Genomic DNA, 20,197 nt, shown 5'->3' on the forward strand with positions numbered 1-20,197 from the left:
GCGTGTCGCTTCGCGTTGAATTTTCGTCGATGTTAAGCCTAATGTAAACTTTTTAAAATAATAATCTTGGCTATTGTATCGTTAAAAATTATTTCTTTATTTTTTACAAACAAAATAAATATATTGAAAAATATAAAAACAAAAAAAATTATACTTTAGAAGTGAATGTAGTATCAAAAATGTTCGATTCAGCATGACACACAAAATTGCCAGTGCTAAAACACACATCAATCAAAAAAATATTGGAGTAGCCCAAGATATAGCCAAAGATTGCAGCGCCACAGCACTAGCGAAAATTTAAATTTGCCGACTGGAATTCTTTCGGATAACAGACGTTTCGAATAACCGACTTTCGGATAAACGACGCTCTGCTGTAATTAAACACCACGTTTATTCCTCAATAGAATTTCAAAAAGGATTCATTTTTCGTAGTTTTATGTGGAAGAATCAAAGCATTTTCATCTCCTGTAAAAAAAAAAATACTTCTTGATTTACGTTAAATCGAAGAAAATTCAAGGTTTTGTTTTACGGAACAGATGCTTCTGTTTCTTTCGCAGATAATCAATATAATCAAGTTCCGAACGTGTTAAACTTGCACAGGAATCATTAAAATTTTGATTCCTTATGTACGTAACCACTTTGGCTCGCACGCCATCGGAATAAGATCTGGTTTCCTTCACACAATAATCATACCAAATGGATCTCTTTTGATTTAACAGAATAACTTCATTTTGTAGGGATGAATATCCAAACCTCTTGACCCGATCTTCAAAACGTTTAAGGAAATGATCGTACAATAGTTGATCCATCCAGTTTAATCTTCTTAGCTTCTCGCGTGTTTTATCTGTGACGACAGATTTTCTGCTACGTGCATTAACTCTAAACGCCAAGACGTCATCGAGACTCCAACACATCAGATGACGTAAGAGGATTAGAGATTCGTCCATTTTCTCGGTGATCATTACTAAATCGAAGAGCGAATCAATTCTTTCGATGAATGACTCAATTTGTGAGCTGTTAGCATGTTTGCTGTACTCGAACCCTAAATCAAAGACCATTTGATTGAGGCCTATTTTATCGTTAATTCGTTTACTTAGCGTGTTATAGCTTAGTTTATTTACGGCCTCTGATAAATTCATTTTGTAAACTCTGTCTAAATTGAGGTAAGAGTAAAGAGATTCGTAAAGATCGACCGGATTCCTCAAGATGGTGACGAAAACCGTGTCGTTCGGCATCAAAGCTTTCATTTCTTTGTAATTAAACCTAGAGTGGAGAGTCAGGATATTGTAAATCACGTTAAATTTGGACGGATCCGGTACCATGGTCCTTCTAAATGGTGCAGGATTTCCCAGATAATTCCCTGCAGCTGGTAGGACAAAGGTTAGATTGTTTCGATCACCGTATCTCATGAATATATTCTGTATGGTGGAGCTGGCACATTTGTGGGTCTTCAGGAAAACGATGTTAGTTTTAGATGAACAGGTTGCTGATTCTCCTCTTCTAACGCGTTGCAGATTACCTGGAACAGCTGAAAATCTGTAAAAATGATTTTTGCAGTTAATTATAAAATAATTTTAAATATTTTAAGTAAACTGATTTTTTTGTTTAATAATGAGTAGTACTTACGGCGTTTGTATGTTGAAAAGCAATAATACTACACTCATAATGCCTAGTGTTGCCAGAACAGAAGGGTTGCGATAGAAATAACGGCAATTCCTGATGAACATTTTACATGTAATTTGATATTTAAATACTGTTTAATCTGGAAAAAGAGAAAGCAAAATGTGTTAGGAACATGGAAAAATATGGAAAATGAGTATTTATTTTATTTACTCTGGCATTGTTTGGTTATATATGACAACACGACTGGCGTGCGATCTGCTCCTCCCAGAAATACTTTCAATAGCAATATGGTCACTATTTAGGTTAAGCAAACGTGAAGAAAACCCGAAGAACTTCATCCGTTGGTGAGGAGCGAAACCAACAACCACTGTTCAGTGATTTTATTCACGCGGTCAGTATAGCATTAAAAGGATGTATTTAAACAATTGTAATTAATCAATCTTTTCCGATAACACTCGGAAAAGATTGATGAATTACAGTATCCGTGATTACAATTAGATTCTGCTGTAATCTAAACACTTGGTAAGTATGATTATGAATTTTTAAGTATTGTATTGCGTGTGCTGTTTAGTGACTTTGACTATACCGTATTAGAAAATAAATATATACAGTACGTAATAGCGTGTTTGCGTTTATTTTAAATATTAACTTTTTAGATTAAGAGAGAAATGACACCACGAAAGTAGATTTTTTAAAGTCACGTACTTTCTTAGAGACACGTTACTCATTCACGTCACAATAGAAAAACAGTCGAAATAAAGTAAACACTGTTGCCTGGTTTCAGCGTTGTTCACATCAATGTTCTAATTTAACAATAATCGGATTCGATTTCCGTTGACGTGGGGGAAAAAAAGCCTATCCATTCGCGGAATTTGATGCATATTTCACTGTAAATTATGAATATTCTAATGACGTCTCACGTATACAAATTTTTAAATTTTGTTTAACGAGTACAAATTAAAGAAATTCAAAAATTGAAAACCGAACGTTATTTACGTACAAATTTATTAAATTTTATTTAAGTTTAGTTTAAATCTCAAGGTATACTCAGGTATTAAGCATGAAAATTGAGCATAATCATATTAAATTAAGATAAAATTAATTATCCATTAGGAAATTTGACATTTCACGTAACAAAACACATTACCTTTTCATAATTCCTGTAGTGTCTTATCTGAAAAATGCGCTGCCAAGTGGAAGCCAGCTTAGTTTCTTCCGTGATTAATCGTAAGTGCTATTTTCTGACGGATGTTTTCGTGATATATAGTATAACGTGTAAACTTCCTCTTGAATGATTTGTTTGACGTTGGTTTCTATGGCGAGAGACGAGGATGTTTTCACTTATAAAACCTTTCGTTGTTCTTTATTACTTTCCATTTTTAAGTATTACAAACATTAACGATTACATACCACAAATTCGAAATAAGAACTAAAGTCTTTTCTAACTTTCATTTAGATAAATGAATGCTGGCAGAATTTTCCAATTTTTTTCTATTAATGTAATATATTTATAATTTAATTCGTATGAAAATCGAAATCGATAGTCGTAAAAGTCATTTTAAAAGTGGAAATAACAAGAAAATAAGATTACCTAAATAAATAAATAAGGCCTTGTTTTTGGTAGAAAATTTCCTGGGGCACCACCCCTTTGGCACTCTCTCTGATAAATAATTTAAGTAATTGTATGTATAATTGTAGCATTTTTTCCCTATTGTTTCGTGAATTTTTTTCTCAGTTTTAACTGTTAAGCCTGTATATTAAATGTGTTACGTGTTAATCGACTTAAGATATTACATTAGGCAGCTCCCTTGTGTCAACAGTAATTTTGATACGAATGTTAGGATGTGCTTTAGAGAAGAAACATGTATCGTGTCATTTGTGTAGCACGTAGATCCAGGGCCGTATGAACCCCTAGAGGGTCCTTTCTGCCATTTTAAAATAATTTTGCCGAAAATAATTTATAATAACTCTTAATTTCTCTACGAGTCGGGGAAAAAAATCCCCTATCGAAAGCCCTGCTCTGGTTTGTATTCTCTGTGCAAAATATACAGAACTTTTGTTTTAAAAAATAATTTTATAGTCATTAAATCATCATCAAAATATTTAATGTGTCTGAAACCGGGTCTACTTCTTTTTTGTGNAGGATGTTTTCACTTATAAAACCTTTCGTTGTTCTTTATTACTTTCCATTTTTAAGTATTACAAACATTAACGATTACATACCACAAATTCGAAATAAGAACTAAAGTCTTTTCTAACTTTCATTTAGATAAATGAATGCTGGCAGAATTTTCCAATTTTTTTCTATTAATGTAATATATTTATAATTTAATTCGTATGAAAATCGAAATCGATAGTCGTAAAAGTCATTTTAAAAGTGGAAATAACAAGAAAATAAGATTACCTAAATAAATAAATAAGGCCTTGTTTTTGGTAGAAAATTTCCTGGGGCACCACCCCTTTGGCACTCTCTCTGATAAATAATTTAAGTAATTGTATGTATAATTGTAGCATTTTTTCCCTATTGTTTCGTGAATTTTTTTCTCAGTTTTAACTGTTAAGCCTGTATATTAAATGTGTTACGTGTTAATCGACTTAAGATATTACATTAGGCAGCTCCCTTGTGTCAACAGTAATTTTGATACGAATGTTAGGATGTGCTTTAGAGAAGAAACATGTATCGTGTCATTTGTGTAGCACGTAGATCCAGGGCCGTATGAACCCCTAGAGGGTCCTTTCTGCCATTTTAAAATAATTTTGCCGAAAATAATTTATAATAACTCTTAATTTCTCTACGAGTCGGGGAAAAAAATCCCCTATCGAAAGCCCTGCTCTTGTCTGTATTCTCTGTGCAAAATATACAGAACTTTTGTTTTAAAAAATAATTTTATAGTCATTAAATCATCATCAAAATATTTAATGTGTCTGAAACCGGGTCTTCTTCTTTTTTGTGTTTTTATCGTCACTACTAGGTGCATAGATAGACACTGGGCATTTCTACATCATCTTTATTCGGAATCTCCTATAGGCCGATACGCGTTTCAAGCATAAGCCCCTCATCTGTCAGCATAACTTCCAGATTTCTTATAGGTTGTGTTGACACGTATACATTCCGTTTAAAATCACTTATTTACAGTTAAAATTGTATTACTGTTTCGGAAGTCATGCCGACAGATGAGAGGCTTATGCCCGAAACGCATATAGGCCTATAGGAGATTCCGAATAAAGATGATGTAGAAATGCCCAGTGTCTATCTATGCACCTAGTCGTGACGATAAAAACAAAATATTTAATTTTAGCTGGGGATATTCCCTATTACTACTATGAATATCAGGGCTTGGATCTAATCTGATTCTCGTGATTTTTCGTGAATAATTTTGTCACATGGTAAATTCGATCTTTGTTTTCTTATATTTTAATATCGATTAATTCTATCATCACAAGAATTGTCCATAATTGATAAAATTGAGGCGGCCTGTGTAGTCTAAACCTACCAGTGGCGAGTGCCACTAAAATTGGTAGTCGGCACACTATACAAGTGTTCATTGGATAAAAACCACAGAACGCTGGTAGTTGGTCGTGGGTTCGTTCGTGCCTTGCCGACGGACTGTCCACGTGGAGTTATCCTGGTTTTCTTGACGTTTGTAACAACTAAACAAAAGATCAGTTTCCTATAGAAAGTTCTCTCGGGAGGCATCCCCTTGGCAGATCGCCCGTTGCTGTATAAAAAAAAATCTCTGGCGTCGTTCTGGAAAATTTTAAAATATCGCCACCATTTCGTCGGTTTAAAATTTTTTCGACACTTCAAATTATTTATTACCACTAGTTTTACTTACCAATTAATGCAGGCGCTGGTAGCCTTTTCAGTTTGTCGTCCAGAAAGCACAAAAGTAACATCTTCAGCTGTCACTTACAATATGTCCAGACGTTCGGATCTCCAATTCGAATAAAACTTGGTGAACACAAACAGCTCCTCGTCCAAATAACAGAACTTATTTTTCAAGAGTTTCCAAAAATTGGACCTCTAAAAATTTAGTGTTTAACTTATAAGTCTCTGGAAGTTACATATTGAAGAGTGGCAATAGCCGAGTGAATAAAACGCTAAACACTAGAGCTAGATGATGTAGGTTTGATTTTTCGAAATTTTACTTCAGTTCTTTTTATGTGTAACATTACATTTTTTGACTCAGAGAACGTTTAACGTCAAACCATCGAGTTTAGTTCCTCTGTCCACTTTCACGACAGTCGTTTTACTTATTAATTATAATATAAAGTAAGTCTGTTTGTGTAATTTAGCCGAATCTACTTTAACTAAGATCTTAATTTTCATTTAAGCTAGAATTAACCGTACATTCGAATTAAATTATTTATATTCTGAGCGATCTGCAGAGAAAGCTAGTGGGAGAGTGTTCTTCCTGTGCACACGTTTCGGACCAGACAAGAGCTTTTAGTAATAAAAAAACACAGTTCAATTAATCATTGATAAAGAAAATATAACGCTGCAGTGTCAGATTTTGGTCCTGCATAACGATCGACACTCAATGTAATATATTTATAATTTAATTCGTATGAAAATTGAAATCGATAGTCGTGAAAGTCATTTTAAGAGTGGAAATAACAAGAAAATAAGATTACCCAAATACATAAATAAGGCCTAGTTTTTGGTAGAAAATTTCCTATGAGGCACTACCCCTTTGGCACTCTGATACTCTGATACCCTAATAAATAATTTAAGTAATTGTATGTAAAATTGTAGCATTTTTTCCCTATTGTTTCGTGAATTTTTTTCTCAGTTTTAACTGTTAAGCCTGTATATTAAATGTGTTACGTGTTAATCGACTTAAGATATTACATTAGGCAGCTCCCTTGTGTCAACAGTAATTTTGATACGAATGTTAGGATGTGCTTTAGAGAAGAAACATGTATCGTGTCATTTGTGTAGCACGTAGATCCAGGGCCGTATGAACCCCTAGAGCAGGGGTGTCCAACCTTTTTGTTTCTCTGGGCCGCATTGGAAGAAGTCAAGGAGTTTTGGGCCACAAGAATATATAATATATACTTGTGGCCCAATATACAAGTATATGTAAAAATTAGCATGTCTAGATTGTAATAATAAGTATTAAAACTTTATCAAGAAAAAGGATATTTTAAAAAATTACTTTTACAGACACCTTCAATTTTTACGTAGAAATAGATAAATTCATTTATTATAAAAGAAACAAACGAAAATTTATTTGAAAAACACAAATATTTGTTTTATTTGGGTCNTTTTACATGGGTGTTTGTTTATTAGGAGGATTGATACTATTAAATTTTGGTGGTTAAAGGTCGAGGGAATAGGGAGATAATGGAGTTGAGTGTATCTCTAGTAGGGTCGAACTTAATGACGATATTACAAATTTTTACAAAACCAATCCCTGGCCTCAAAATTAAGCTATTTGCTATTTTATAACAGTTAAAAATATAAAAAGTTGTTTTAATAAAATATGATAACAGATGGAGCCACCAAATGTTGCCGGGAAAGTTAAGCAACTCGTTGATGGATTATTATTATTTTTTTTTTTTTGTATTGTTCCCTGAAAATTTCGGTAATATTAATTATATTATAATCGATTTTGAAAGAAAATTCGGAAAGTAATTTTTATTTTATAAATATTTTATTTATTATACATTACAAAAAATGTAAACACTTCTTTAATTTTTCACATTTTCGAGTAGGTATTGATTTCCACAAAATCATCATACAAATTCTTATATTTATGCTTTATTTCGTTAGATAAATTAAGTATTTTTCATATTATTATTCTTCATGTTAAACAACATTTTCGTGTAAATCTTTAACACTATTTAAGCTCATTTCTGCTTCTGTTCAATGGATTCAGTTGTGGTTGCCATTAAGTTCAAATTTGTTCCATGTTTCGAGCAGAAAAATGCAAAACTCTTTCAGAATAATGTATTTATATGGAAATAAAAACTGTGCATTCAATACGTAATAAAATAGAACCATTATAATTGTAATTAATTTGGTCTAAATACACATCGAAATTTCTTTATTACGTATTAATTTTTAATTACCGAAATATTTTCGCATAAATTTCATTAACTTATCAACGTAATTAATTATGTTTTTGCAATATTTGTATAATTAACACGTTGGTTTCGTTGTAATATTTTATTTCAAGCTGATCGCCAGATGATTCTTTACGAGAATTCAGTTTCAATGCCCCTAAGTCATTCAATTCCCAGCATTGAAAGTGACGTAACACGAGTAGAAATTAGTCGATTCTATCCGCCATAATAAGATGGATGAGATCGGATCAGAAACCGCGGAAATTTTTCATTGGTGACCTAATCTCTTTTATTCCAGATAGGTCTCATTTTTTGTCTTCCTCCCGCTCCCGTTTGCCTGGACGAACTTTTTTCAAAGATGCCAGAATGCCTCTTAAGAACATGCCAATTTGGGAGATCCAGTTGAAGACTCAGAAATTTTCATGGATTAATTGACACTGATATTCGGGTTCTGTCCTTCATCAATCGGTTGTTCTCATCGTAATTCTGACCAAACTTATGATGGGAATGGCGAAAGATCATCTTAATGTCGACAGGGAGGAGAGTTGAAATTTAATAAGCCCCATTGAAGGTAAAGCATAAAAATTTGGGGTGAAGTAAAAGGAATAAAGTTGTTTCAATTCATTCTGTACAGTAGTTTGTTGTGTGCTTTAAAATATACCGTTTTTTTTTTATAATTGTTCGCATCATTTATATATACAGTATTAGAATATAGACTATTAAAATCCTGGTGTACAGGCACGTATATACCCATGCAACTTAAACTGGATGGTTGAAATTAAAGCCTCTTCAATTGTCTAGATCATGGTAAAGAGGTTTTTTTTCTTAACTCTTTCCGGCCTGTGGGCACTAATGTAGTCTCTTTTCAGTAGACCCGTTATGGGTTCGGTCAGGTCCACAGTGGGGAGGCTGGGGGCCCAACATATCCGGAAGGAACACTCCCCGAAAAATTCCTGGGGATTTTTTGACCCATTCGGATTCGATCCCGAGTCCCCCAGAGCAGTAGGCTGTCACTTTAGCCGCTCAGCCATCCGGTCTGATAAAGAGGTTTATGTAATAAATAAAAAAATTCAAATACCATCCGGTATGGAAAATATGGCAAAGATTACAACAGAGTGAACTGGTAGATGTGCAATTCGGAAATGAACCATTTTCAACGGCGTACGAAGTTTTATTGATTAATTATGGTGCGTATATTCCAAACATTAACGCAGTACACAAAAAAGAGCTGATAGGGATTTCAGGAAGTTATCAAGGATTTTTTTTATTACATAAACCTCTTTACCAGGCCGGATGGCCGAGCGGTCAAGGTGGCAGCCCACCGCTCTGGGGGACCCGGGTTCGAATCCGAACGGGTCGAAAAATCCCCAGGAATTTTTCGGGGGGTGGTNCCAAACATTAACGCAGTACATAAAAAAGAGCTGATAGGGATTTCAGGAAGTTATCAAGGATGATCGTGTGCGATATTGAGTGTCGATCGTTATGCAGGACCAAAATCTGACACTGCAGCGTTATATTTTCTTTATCAATGATTAATTGAACTGTGTTTTTTTATTACTGAAAGCTCTTGTCTGGTCCGAAACGTGTGCACAGGAAGAACACTAGCTTTCTCTGCAGATCGCTCAGAATATAAATAATTTAATTCGAATGAACGGTTAATTATAGCTTAAATGAAAATTAAGATCTTAGTTAAAGTAGATTCGGCTAAATTACACAAACAGACTTACTTTATATTATAATTAATAAGTAAAACGACTGTCGTGAAAGTGGACACAGGAACTAAACTCGATGGTTTTAATTCGTGAATGCTTTAATGGAATTTTAGATATAAAATATATTTGTTTTTTCCAATTAATCTAAAAACAAAAGAAAAAGAAATATTATATGAGTTATTCAATTTGTAACTGATCCTTCCAATACGAATCCATCTCGATCAGATGAAACAATGCAACACATGGGCGAACTTCCAAGGAGAAAGCCCACCAGTGGCCGAGTAGTTAAACCACTGAAAACTGGAAGTTGGTCATGGGTTCACGCCTCACAAACGGGCTGGCCACGTAGAGATTTCTGGATTTTCTTCACCAGGGCCGGATCATCGCATAGACAAATTAGACAAATGTCTAGGGCTCTGTTTTTAGAAGGGCCCAGTCAAACTGTCTATTTTCAAAAGATTTGTAAGATAGTTTACTTTTCTGTTGGACAACTGTATAATACTGGTAAAACTGGTAAAATATTATATTATTTAAATATTAACCAAAAAGGTTAAATTAAACAAGTAAAACAGCAAAACCGTATTTGGGGCACGACTATGTCACGGAGACACTACTAAGCGGAATTACTTTGACGCTCAGATCGGATCTCCTTCTCATTCTCCAATCTTCTTTGGTATCGCTGCTTTTGGGCGCGATCGTTCAAATTTCGCAGGCCACGATGCATTTTCGGTGAAATTAACCTATCCAGTTTCGAAATTTCTCTCCGTTGCGTGTCGGCCCGAGTTGAATTTTTGTCGATGCCTAACGAAAATTTCCCGTTTTTGAAAGAAATAATCATGGCTATTGTATCGTCCAAAATTATTTTATTTTTATTTTGCACAAACAATATACAGTTTAACCCGATTATAACGTCATCGGATGTAACGACAACCCTAATATAATGTCAAATTTTTATCGGTCCCACGATTTTACTATACTAAAAAATGTTAAAAACCCCACCTGTAACGACATAAAACCGTTTTAACGTCATATTTGAAGCACTCCCAAATTTACAAAATTAGATTTCAAATTTTATTTAACAAAGAAAATACTACGTGTCCAGTCCTAGGGTCAGAGTCCACTTCCTAGAACGATTGTGGGTGGTACTCTCACCACCTGACTTCGGTTTGCCTGTTTGTAGAGAGAGTCTCCATTTTGTATTTTACTTTGACTCGGTTTTCGGTTCCCTGAGTACCTACAAGTCTGGTTTTTTATTCGCGCATGATTTGGGCACTTAATACTCTGTGCCAAATTGCAACTCCTGACACGTACTCCTTCATACCTCTAAGCCAGTGGTTCCCAATTAGTTTTTCCTGCGAACCACTTCAAGAAAGAGCTCAAACTCTCGTATCCCTTATAGCAGAAATTCATATTAATCCATACTAATATTATAAATTCAAAAGTAATTCTGTATGTCTGTTTGTTACCTTTTCACGTCTAAACCGCTGAACAGGTTTTAATAAAATTTGGCACAGAGATAGTTTACGTGTTGGAGATGGACATAGGCTACATTTTAGTGCGAGAAAATATCTTACTCCCACGAGAAAATTCGATATAATGCAGGTGAAGCCGTGGGTAGACAGCTAGTGATAAATAGAATAAGTTTTTAGAAAATCATTTATGGCTGCTGCTATTTTCGTTATGTATTTGTCTCTTTAATCCGATTTTCAGTTCGGTAGACTATCATATACAGCATTCAGGTTATGAACTTCTTTTATATATTGTATATAATTTTTAAGTAATTGTATATAAAATTTTTTAAACAGTTTGTACTGAAGAGGGACTTAAATTACAATTGAGTCCGAAATGCATATAACAAATCAATAAAGGAAATTCATAACCTGAATGCTGTATATGATAGTCTACCGAACTGAAAATCGGATTAAAGAGACAAATTCACAACGAAAATAGCAGCAGCCATAAGTGATTTTCTGGATGATTGTACTTTGTAAATATAAACTTTCAATGTTTTATGAATTAGCTTCTTGATAAAGCACTGAGTTCAGCGTTAATACGATTTTTCTTATATCGCAAGTACTTTCGACGAGTATTATATCGTCGTCCTCAGACGAAAAAAGAACAAATTTGAAAATTAGAACGTGCAGAGTGTTCCAAGTAGAAAACGGAAATATATATATATATTTTTTTCTTGTCAATTTCTAAATTATAACGTTCGGTAATTCCGTTGGTCACGTGCAACAAGCTTTTGCGAGCGTTCGAAACATCTTAAATCCACACGACTAGCAGCGCATGCGTTGAGGAGCGCTTTTGTGGGCTTTTCAAACACATGCAATAAGCTTTTGCGGGCGTTTCGATACTGTATTCTGTGGAAAGCTGGATCTGGCCTAAAAACAAGCAATAGTGTTTTTTAATCCAGATCAATTCCAGTAATGATCACATGTTTGAGAACAAACTCTTTGATGTACTGCTTGAGAGTGAACTTGCTAAAATTTGAGAGCCATTTGTGCACTGTACCAAAATGGCTCTCAGACTTGGTATAGGCTTAACATGTAATAAAAGACTTGGCAACTTGAAAAAACTTTTTTTTTTTTTTGTTTTATCTTATTTTTATAAAGTTAATTTATTGAGATTCAATCTCAAAAGTTTCAATAAATATATTTTTGCATTTTTATTTTTTACTTAAAGCTATAATATGGTATATTATGTATGAGTTATATTTTATTTAGTTATCATATTAGTGATAAAAGTGATAAACTTTACAATAGCAAGATAATTTTCAAAAGCTTTTTTAGCAATCAAAAAATGCTTTCGAAATGCTTCTTTATTTTTTTAAACATTCATTTTATTAAAATTTAATTAAAATATTTTTAACATCTTTCATTTAACTTAGAGTTTCTTTGGCTTGGGACAAACAGCGGATATTGATATAATATTAGATGGTGAAGACACACGAAAGTTGGCAGAAATTAAAACAGAAGATGGCAAAAAAGAAAAACACTACTTATATTATGATGGAGAAACTGTATCTGGAAAGGTAATGTATTTTGTTTTTATATAAAAATCATCAGACAGAGAAATTTATTTTCCAAGTGAAAAATTAAACTTGAATAAAGAAATACTGGTTAAATTAACAAATCACTTGTTGTTTTAATTGGAAAGAAATTTTGTGTAGTTTTTATATCGTAACAAATGAACTATGTTGTGATAAGATTTATGGAATATGAAAATATTTAGAATATTATGATAAAATATAACTTTCAAAAAGTTGACATTTAATTATTTTGTGTGTTTTTGTTCTTTACAATTTTTTTTCATGTATTTTGAATTTTTCAAAAATACCATAGTGTTCTGTGCCAACAGTAGCATATAACCTGTGTCATTTGATATCAGCTTCTAGTATTTATTAGTTTTACTCATATTAATATTGGTTTGATGGTGATATGAATAATTTGAGATTNACATAGTCTTGTTGACAATTAATATTTTAAGGTAAATATTGTTATTTTACAACAACTTTTGTTAGACATTTAATAAAACAAATTTCAATTTTTTAAATTTATAAACAAATTGTTCAAACTTTTCTAGAAAAACTAAAATTTATTGTTGTATATTAAATATTTTTTATTAATAAAAATTTAAGATTTGTTTTAGTTTTTCACATTATTTAGTTATGTTTTATTTATTATTTTATATTTTTTGTGTGCTCTATTTCTTGTGGGAGAGGGAGTGGGCCCGTTAAGAAGAAAATGTCTAGAGCCCCGAAGTGGGTTAATCCGGCCCTGTTATTCACGTTAAAAGATCTCCCGGGAGACATTCCCCCTCGTCAGATCGCCCATGTGTCGCGTTGCTGCATACCAATAAAAGCCAACGCAGTGGCGTAGCGTGGGTGTCAGCCGCCCGGGCGGAGGAAAATTTCGCCGCTCCCTTATTTAGGTATCTCAATTTAAAAGACTAAAATTAAGTTTCGTCACAGAATAAATAATGAAAAATTCCGTGCTCGTTTTAATCGGTCCGAATCGTAGGTGCGACAAAAATATGAAATGAAATTGGTTCAAATTTTTACAAGATATTATTACAATAGAGCATCGATTATCCGAACCCCCGATTAATCGTCACATCGGTTAACCGACCGTTCTAGTCGGCAAATTTCAAATGTCCGCTAGTGATGTGGCGCTACAATATTTGCTATGTCTTGGCTACTTTAATATTATTTTTGTTAAATTTTTGCGTGTTTTAGCTGGCAACACTGGCTCGACCATTGAAGGGAGGCCAGTATTTAAACGAGACTTAATTTTCTAATTATGAGTGGTTGTTTGTTTTGTGAACAATAAAATAATTTAAAAATAATTTTTAACGATACAATAGCAACGATTATTATTTTAAAAAAAAATTTGTTAGGCTTAACATCGATGAAAATTCAACGCGAAGTTGGTTAATAGCGATATACTAATATACTATACAGGTAGCCCTCGGTTTACGCCGGTTCAATTTACGCCGATTCACAATAACGCCGCTGCGCAATTCGCTGTTTCGAGGTGTAATTCCCCGATTTTCCCTATGCTAGACTGGTTTTCATTTCAGTGTTGACTTATTTACCGAGCCGCGACATTGTACATTCGTAAAAAAAAAAAGATTTTTATTGAATATATTTATTTTTTCTGTTTAATATTATTAGGTATGTATACATTTTCATTAAATTAATATTAAAATACTAAACGTTTAGGTACCCACGAGTCAANGAAAGTTTTAGGGGAAGACCGGTTTCTAGATAGATGTGCATCAGTTACCATAAACAGTCAAATATATCACTGAATTTTTGATAATTTATACTCAACAGGTGGGGACCACAAAAGTGGTCCAAAATACAGTATGTACTTTTATTGGGTGTATATTTTTAACAACATAGTAAAAGGAAGTTATTTTTTTTGATTTTTACTATCCACAAAACTACTTGAAAAAAATTTTAGCCATAACAATGTCGAATGAAAAAAAAGGATCGTCGTTAAAAAGGAAATTTATATCTCTTCAAACAAAGATAGAAATTTTGGATCAAATTAAAAATCAAGAGCGGATAGCTGATATTGGTAGGCATTTTAATTTAAATGAGTCAACTATTAGGNCTTCCGGCGATCACAAATTATCGTTAGTGAGACAAATCTACTTCTCGTTGGCCAGACGATATTTATCTCTCCTTAGCCACCTTGAATTTTCCCACTCAAACTGACCTTATACAGTATATGCGCTACGGCGACCGGTGGTCGACCAATCAGTGTCTCCGCTCGTCCGTAGTTCTACGTCGGATTAACGTATCCTTTCAACTAAGGAAAGTTTGACAATGATTGGGAGCGAAGTGCAAATGTAAAAAGGAGCATCATCGCATCCATTTGACCATATTCCAAAATTCTTATGAAAGGAAACAAAAATGTAAATGATTAAAGATGGATACTTTTTTCCGAAAAATGTAAGAAATTCGAAACTAAAATTTTTAAATAAAAACATTTTACTTTATTTTATGTTAAAATACATTTTAAAAATTAAATTTATATGTATTTTGTATTATATTGTATTTTCACTTATGTAGAACCTAACCCTATACCTCACTGTAAATATGGGTTTGTTTTACGCCGGCTTTTGTAGGAACGGAACTGCGGCATAAACCGAGGGTTACCTGTATTAATAATGTATATTTTCATTTTTTCGGTTATCCGACCAACCTGAGTCCCCAATTGAGTCGGATAATCGATTCTCTACTGTATTATTTATTGTAAAATTTTGCCGCTCCTAAAAGTTCCGCCCGGGGCGGGCCGCCCCTGCCACCCCTGCCACCCCCACTACGCTACGCCATTGAGCCAACGGGCAGTGTTTTATGGGAAACTTGGGAAACTGGCCCCTATTTAGGAGTTACTAAAGCGAAAAAACCCGGAAATCTCCACGTGGCCAGCCCGTTGATAAGGCGTAAACCCGCGACTAACTCTCGGTGTTCGGTGGTTTTAACCATTGACCACTGGTAGACATCCCGAATAATGGAAGGATTCATTACACTATATTAGTGTAGGAAATATGAAACTGATCGTACATTTATTTCCAAATAATTTTAAATTATATTGTTTTAATGTAGTAATTAACAATTTTTTCTTTTTGTTTTTTTATAAATATTGTGTGTGAAGAAAGAATAAATTTATTTGAAATTACTGTACTTATACTTTCCGGGCTGTTAAATATAACTAAAAGAAGGAAAGTATGGCGATTTCTCAAAAAAATGAAACCTTCGAATATTTTTACATTTTTTGGACTTAGGACACCTTGAAACGTCGAGAAATGCAAAAAATTGATGTTTTTTTTTCTGTATGGGTGTATTATATATATTTGAATTATAAATTATTATAAATTTAATCATATAAGTATTCTTTCATATTCTGAATACTTTCTTAGTATTACTGAACGCAAAACTTATAAATATCACAGATATCTTAATAATTTAATTATTTCTAAGGATGAAAGGTGAATTAAAGAAATGTGAATTTAAAGTTTACACCATTTCATCTCTTCAGGCAAGTTACATATATTATGAAAATTGATTAATATTTTAATTGGAATAATCTTAATTCTCTTAATTACATTAATATAAAAGCAATGTACAGTACACATACCTGCATTGGTGTATTGCCAGAAACGAGTGTACAGTAAAATCCGTGTAAATCTAAATCTCAGGTTTCCGCTTTGAACAGGTTCTTGTTTAACGTAAAAAATGGCTCTGCTTCGAAGGTTTTTCCGTTTAGGCAGGTTTTACTGATTCGAGAACAAAGGAAGATAATGAAAGAGTTTCTTTATGCAAGCTGAAATGAATTAAATATTGAAAATAAATACTGTAATTTGATTACAGATTATTATCTCTTCTGTTCGATCCGCAAGAAACAAAAATTGAGATTAAGTTACTTCAGATTTAATTTAATGTAAATAAATAAAAATCAAAGACAGATATGGTTCAAGTACTTTAGATAAAACCTAATTATTTCTCTTGTTTCGAATTTAAATTAGATATTCTTCCATTGGAAATTAGTCATTACCAATGGAAGAATTAAAAATAAATTTTAATTAACATGTAATTATTATAATACAGCTTTAAAATATCTATGTATTTAAGAATCGAAGGGAGAAAATGGATATATAATGAAGTGGCCAAGTACTGTACATTACATCTACGTATACTTTGAAATTCCTCTTGATTATTGTTACACGAGATGTCTTGGTGTAAATTGCATTTATGCCAACATCTTAATTTGGATTTTGTTTATTCACTTTGAAGCTTAAAAACTCCTGTGCCTTTTGTCAAAAATTTCAGAAATTTTTCAGGAAGGTTTGTGTTAGGGGCATTAAGGCTATTAAAGTTTGGCGGTTAATGGTCCCGAAGGGTTGGGTTGATAGAGGGAGTCACGTGTTGTATTTCGCGTGGGGTCGGACTGAAATGAAGATTTTACTGGTTATTAGATTTACAGTTTTTTTTTTTTTTTTTTATTAAAGCGCTCTTAAAATTAAGCCTTTTGCCATTTTATAATAATTAATAATGTAGAAAGTTTTTTAAATAAAATGTATAATAGATGAAGCCACGCGCAGTTTTAAGTGTTGCCGTTCTTGGGGTTTTTAGTTAAATAATTGAATATACTGTATTTTATTTCGAACAAGTAATTTTTGTTAATACGCTAGAAAAGGCAGTCAATATAAGAATTTACTCCATCATTTAATTACAGTAGTATGGATGAGGGAAATATTAACACTTTCTCGGTGCAACATATTCTCGCCCTTTCAGTTATACGGCATACTGTTTTGTTTGGCAAAAAAATACTTTTGTTTCTTCCTACTCTAAATTTTTGAATTATTTCAAGTACAGTATATATATAATAATTAATAAGGATGGTCCAAAAACCAGTTAAAAAATTTAAGATGTTAGATTTGGTATCAAAATGAAAATAGGGTCTGTTTCCGAAAACTTTTTAAAGTAGCTGTTTTATCATTTATGTTTAATGTGTTTGTTATTTGCTTTATTTATATAAAAATGTGTGATAGGCATGCTAGTGTACGAAATAATCAATGGAGTTCACTATTTTACGTGAATTTCTGCTTTCGCAATGAGCCTTGGATCGTAATGTTCACCTATGACGGGAGCCCCTACTGTATTTACAAATTTTACAATAAAGTTTACATATGACTCTCTTAAAAAGTAGATTCAAAGGCTACTTTTAAGTTATGGCCGAGTAATTAACGTGTCAGCCTATTGTCCTGGAGGACAAATCGAAAAACCCAAGGAATTTTTCAGAGCTAGTCTTTCCTGGTTATGTCGGGGTGCCGATCATCACCACCCGGCCGTCTCATTGTGGGCCTGGCCGAACCCATAAAGGGCTTGCTAAAGAGTCTCTTATAGTGCCTCCAGGGTGGAAAGAGTTTTTAAAAAATATGTAATGAGTTTTGTCATGTTGGGGTTATCCTAAACACAGTATTATAATCAGATTCTCTCTCTATCGTGCACAAAAAGGTGACGGATTACTGAAAATGTGTAAAATTAGGGGCACCGAATGACGTACTCTGTCGCCTTCGGCATCGTTTTCGGATACAGGTGAAAAAGCAATACGAAAGGCTGAAAAGCAATAGGTCTACTGTACCCAGAAATAAAACCCGAGTAAACAGGATGACAACACGGTGGCGTGGAAAACAGTAGCGCCATAGACTATCATACTGGACTGAGCTGAAAATAACAATCTGTACCCGTTTACACCTACTATGTAAAATATGTTTAAACATCAATTACAATCGGTTCCGAAAGAAATATTTGAAGGTATGTTCGTAAATTATACGTATCGTTTTAATATCATGTTTTTTTTTTTTAACTCTTTCCGCCATGTGGGCACTAAGAGGGCCTCTTTTTGCAAGCCCAGTATGGGTTCGGCCAGGCCCACAAATGGGGCTGCTGGGTGGTGAGGGACGGGACCGGACATATCAGAACGGACCACCCTCCCGAAAAATTTATGGGGATTTTCGACCCGTTCGGATTCGAGCCCGGAGTCCCCCAGAGCGGTAGGCTGCCACCTTGACCGCTCGGCCATCCAGCCGCATTTAAATTAATGTCATGTAGTAATTATATACATTATTTAAAAATTAGTCGACTGAAGAGGGGCAACATAAGATCCGAAACGTGTAAACGACGCGTATCAACTAAATGAACAAATAAAAGGATAAAAGGATGCCTAGTATTTGATTAATTAATTAATTGTACTTTATAGTGCTTTCGAAACAAAAATAAAAGTATTGTTTTCTATATACAGTAGAACCTTAATTAATAAAAAGGAAACTGCCTAAACGGGAAGAATTTATCGGAACGCAGCAGTCTTTCCGTGTTAAAAAAAAATTGTTCAAAACGGAAACCTGCCAAACCTGAAAAAAATATTCCGTACCGTGCAAGTGCGAGTCCGTTTTACACAGCTTTTGCTATATTCTTCCTTCTGTAAACAGAAGCGGTAGAATTTAAAACTCTGAATATTTCTATTTAAAAATGGAAATGTGTGAAGAATTATTTGATTACCTTAAAAATATTTGTTTGTGTTTTTTAATGTAATTAACTCCCGGTATACGATTCATGGTTTTAATTCGAATCGAATTATGTAATTTAATCCTGAAAATGGTTTAAAATCAAAGGAAAATAATTAAAATTTATTACAATAAAACATTTTAAATCGGAATTGCATGGTAGCGAATATGTTATCCGTTTTGAACAGGTCCTTCTTTAACACACACACACACACACAAAAAAAGAAAAAACAAAGGCAGGTTTCCTTATTATTCGGATTCTGTTTTGGACAGATTTTACAGTATAAAATAGTAGCGGCCGGATGGCCGAGCGGTCAAGGTGGCAGCCCACAGCTCTGGGGGACCCGAGCTCGAATCCGAACGGGTCGAGAAATCCCCATGAATTTTTCGGGGGGTGATCCGTTCGGATATGTCTGGCCCCGTCCCTCACCACCCGGCAGCCCCATTGTGGGCCTGCAAAAAGAGGTCCTCCTAGTGTCCACAGGGCGGAAAGAGTTTAAAAAAAAAAGATATCAGTTATAGGTAGTAAATTATTTAAAATTAGCTGCAAAATACGAAATTTAACAGGTGTTTACTACTTACTTATTCTTTAGATTTTGAAAACCAAATTTATCTTGATAAAAATTTCTCTGTTGTATTATTTCATTCTACGATTCGGTTAAATCATTTGGATGATTTTATGTACCCATAAATGTTATCTATCTCTCTACACATGTACAGTATATGCGCGTTGAGTATATCAGTGACTGTTGTAAGTACGTAGGCCTGTATCGATTGCGAAATCGCTGAGTAATAAATAACTCAGCGATTTCGTCATCGTTACATTTGTCGTATCTGATTCCAGCAACGAGTAGCGTAACTTTCCCGGCAAAAGTTTAAAATTTTGGTGATGCTATCTATTAGGATATTGGATAATTTATGTAAAGATCTTTTTACATTGGCAAAAAATGGCAAAAAACTTAATTTTGAGGGTACAGATGAGTTTAATAAAAAAATAAAAATAAAAAATTATAAATGCTAATCTTCATTAAAGTCCGACATACAACTCCCTTTATCTTCCCACGCCCTCGACCAGTAACCACCAAAATTTAATAGCGTTGATGCCCTTTATACACGAACTTCCCAGCAAAATTTCAGAACTTTTCGACGGCCGGACTACACCAAAAAAATTCCTGGAGTTTTTCCACCGGCCAAATTCGATCCCGGATTCCCCA

At 33.6% G+C, this 20,197-nt stretch overlaps 1 protein-coding gene across 4 annotated transcripts; it reads right to left on the reverse strand.

Moving 5' to 3' along the window:
- Nucleotides 1-130: 130 nt before the first annotated feature.
- On the reverse strand, nt 131-19,696 carry LOC111623878 (galactose-3-O-sulfotransferase 4-like). Of its 4 annotated transcripts, none has more exons than XM_023366603.1 (5): nt 19,566-19,696; nt 16,055-16,193; nt 5,460-5,647; nt 1,627-1,762; nt 131-1,536 (listed from the first exon to the last, which is right to left on the reverse strand). In XM_023366603.1, the coding sequence occupies exons 4-5, from the start codon at nt 1,725-1,727 to the stop codon at nt 513-515; spliced, it is 1,125 nt and encodes a 374-aa protein (XP_023222371.1). In that variant the 5' UTR covers nt 1,728-1,762; nt 5,460-5,647; nt 16,055-16,193; nt 19,566-19,696; the 3' UTR covers nt 131-512. The 4 variants fall into 4 exon arrangements, with proteins under 4 accessions (XP_023222371.1, XP_023222369.1, XP_023222370.1 ...); XM_023366601.1 differs by having other exon boundaries at nt 16,055-16,240; XM_023366602.1 differs by lacking the exon at nt 5,460-5,647 and having other exon boundaries at nt 16,055-16,240.
- Nucleotides 19,697-20,197: the final 501 nt, after the last annotated feature.

The sequence above is a fragment of the Centruroides sculpturatus genome, unplaced genomic scaffold (genome assembly GCF_000671375.1).
Source record: "Centruroides sculpturatus isolate CEXI.00-Female unplaced genomic scaffold, Cexi_2.0 scaffold325, whole genome shotgun sequence".
Classification (NCBI taxonomy): Eukaryota; Metazoa; Arthropoda; class Arachnida; order Scorpiones; family Buthidae; genus Centruroides; species Centruroides sculpturatus.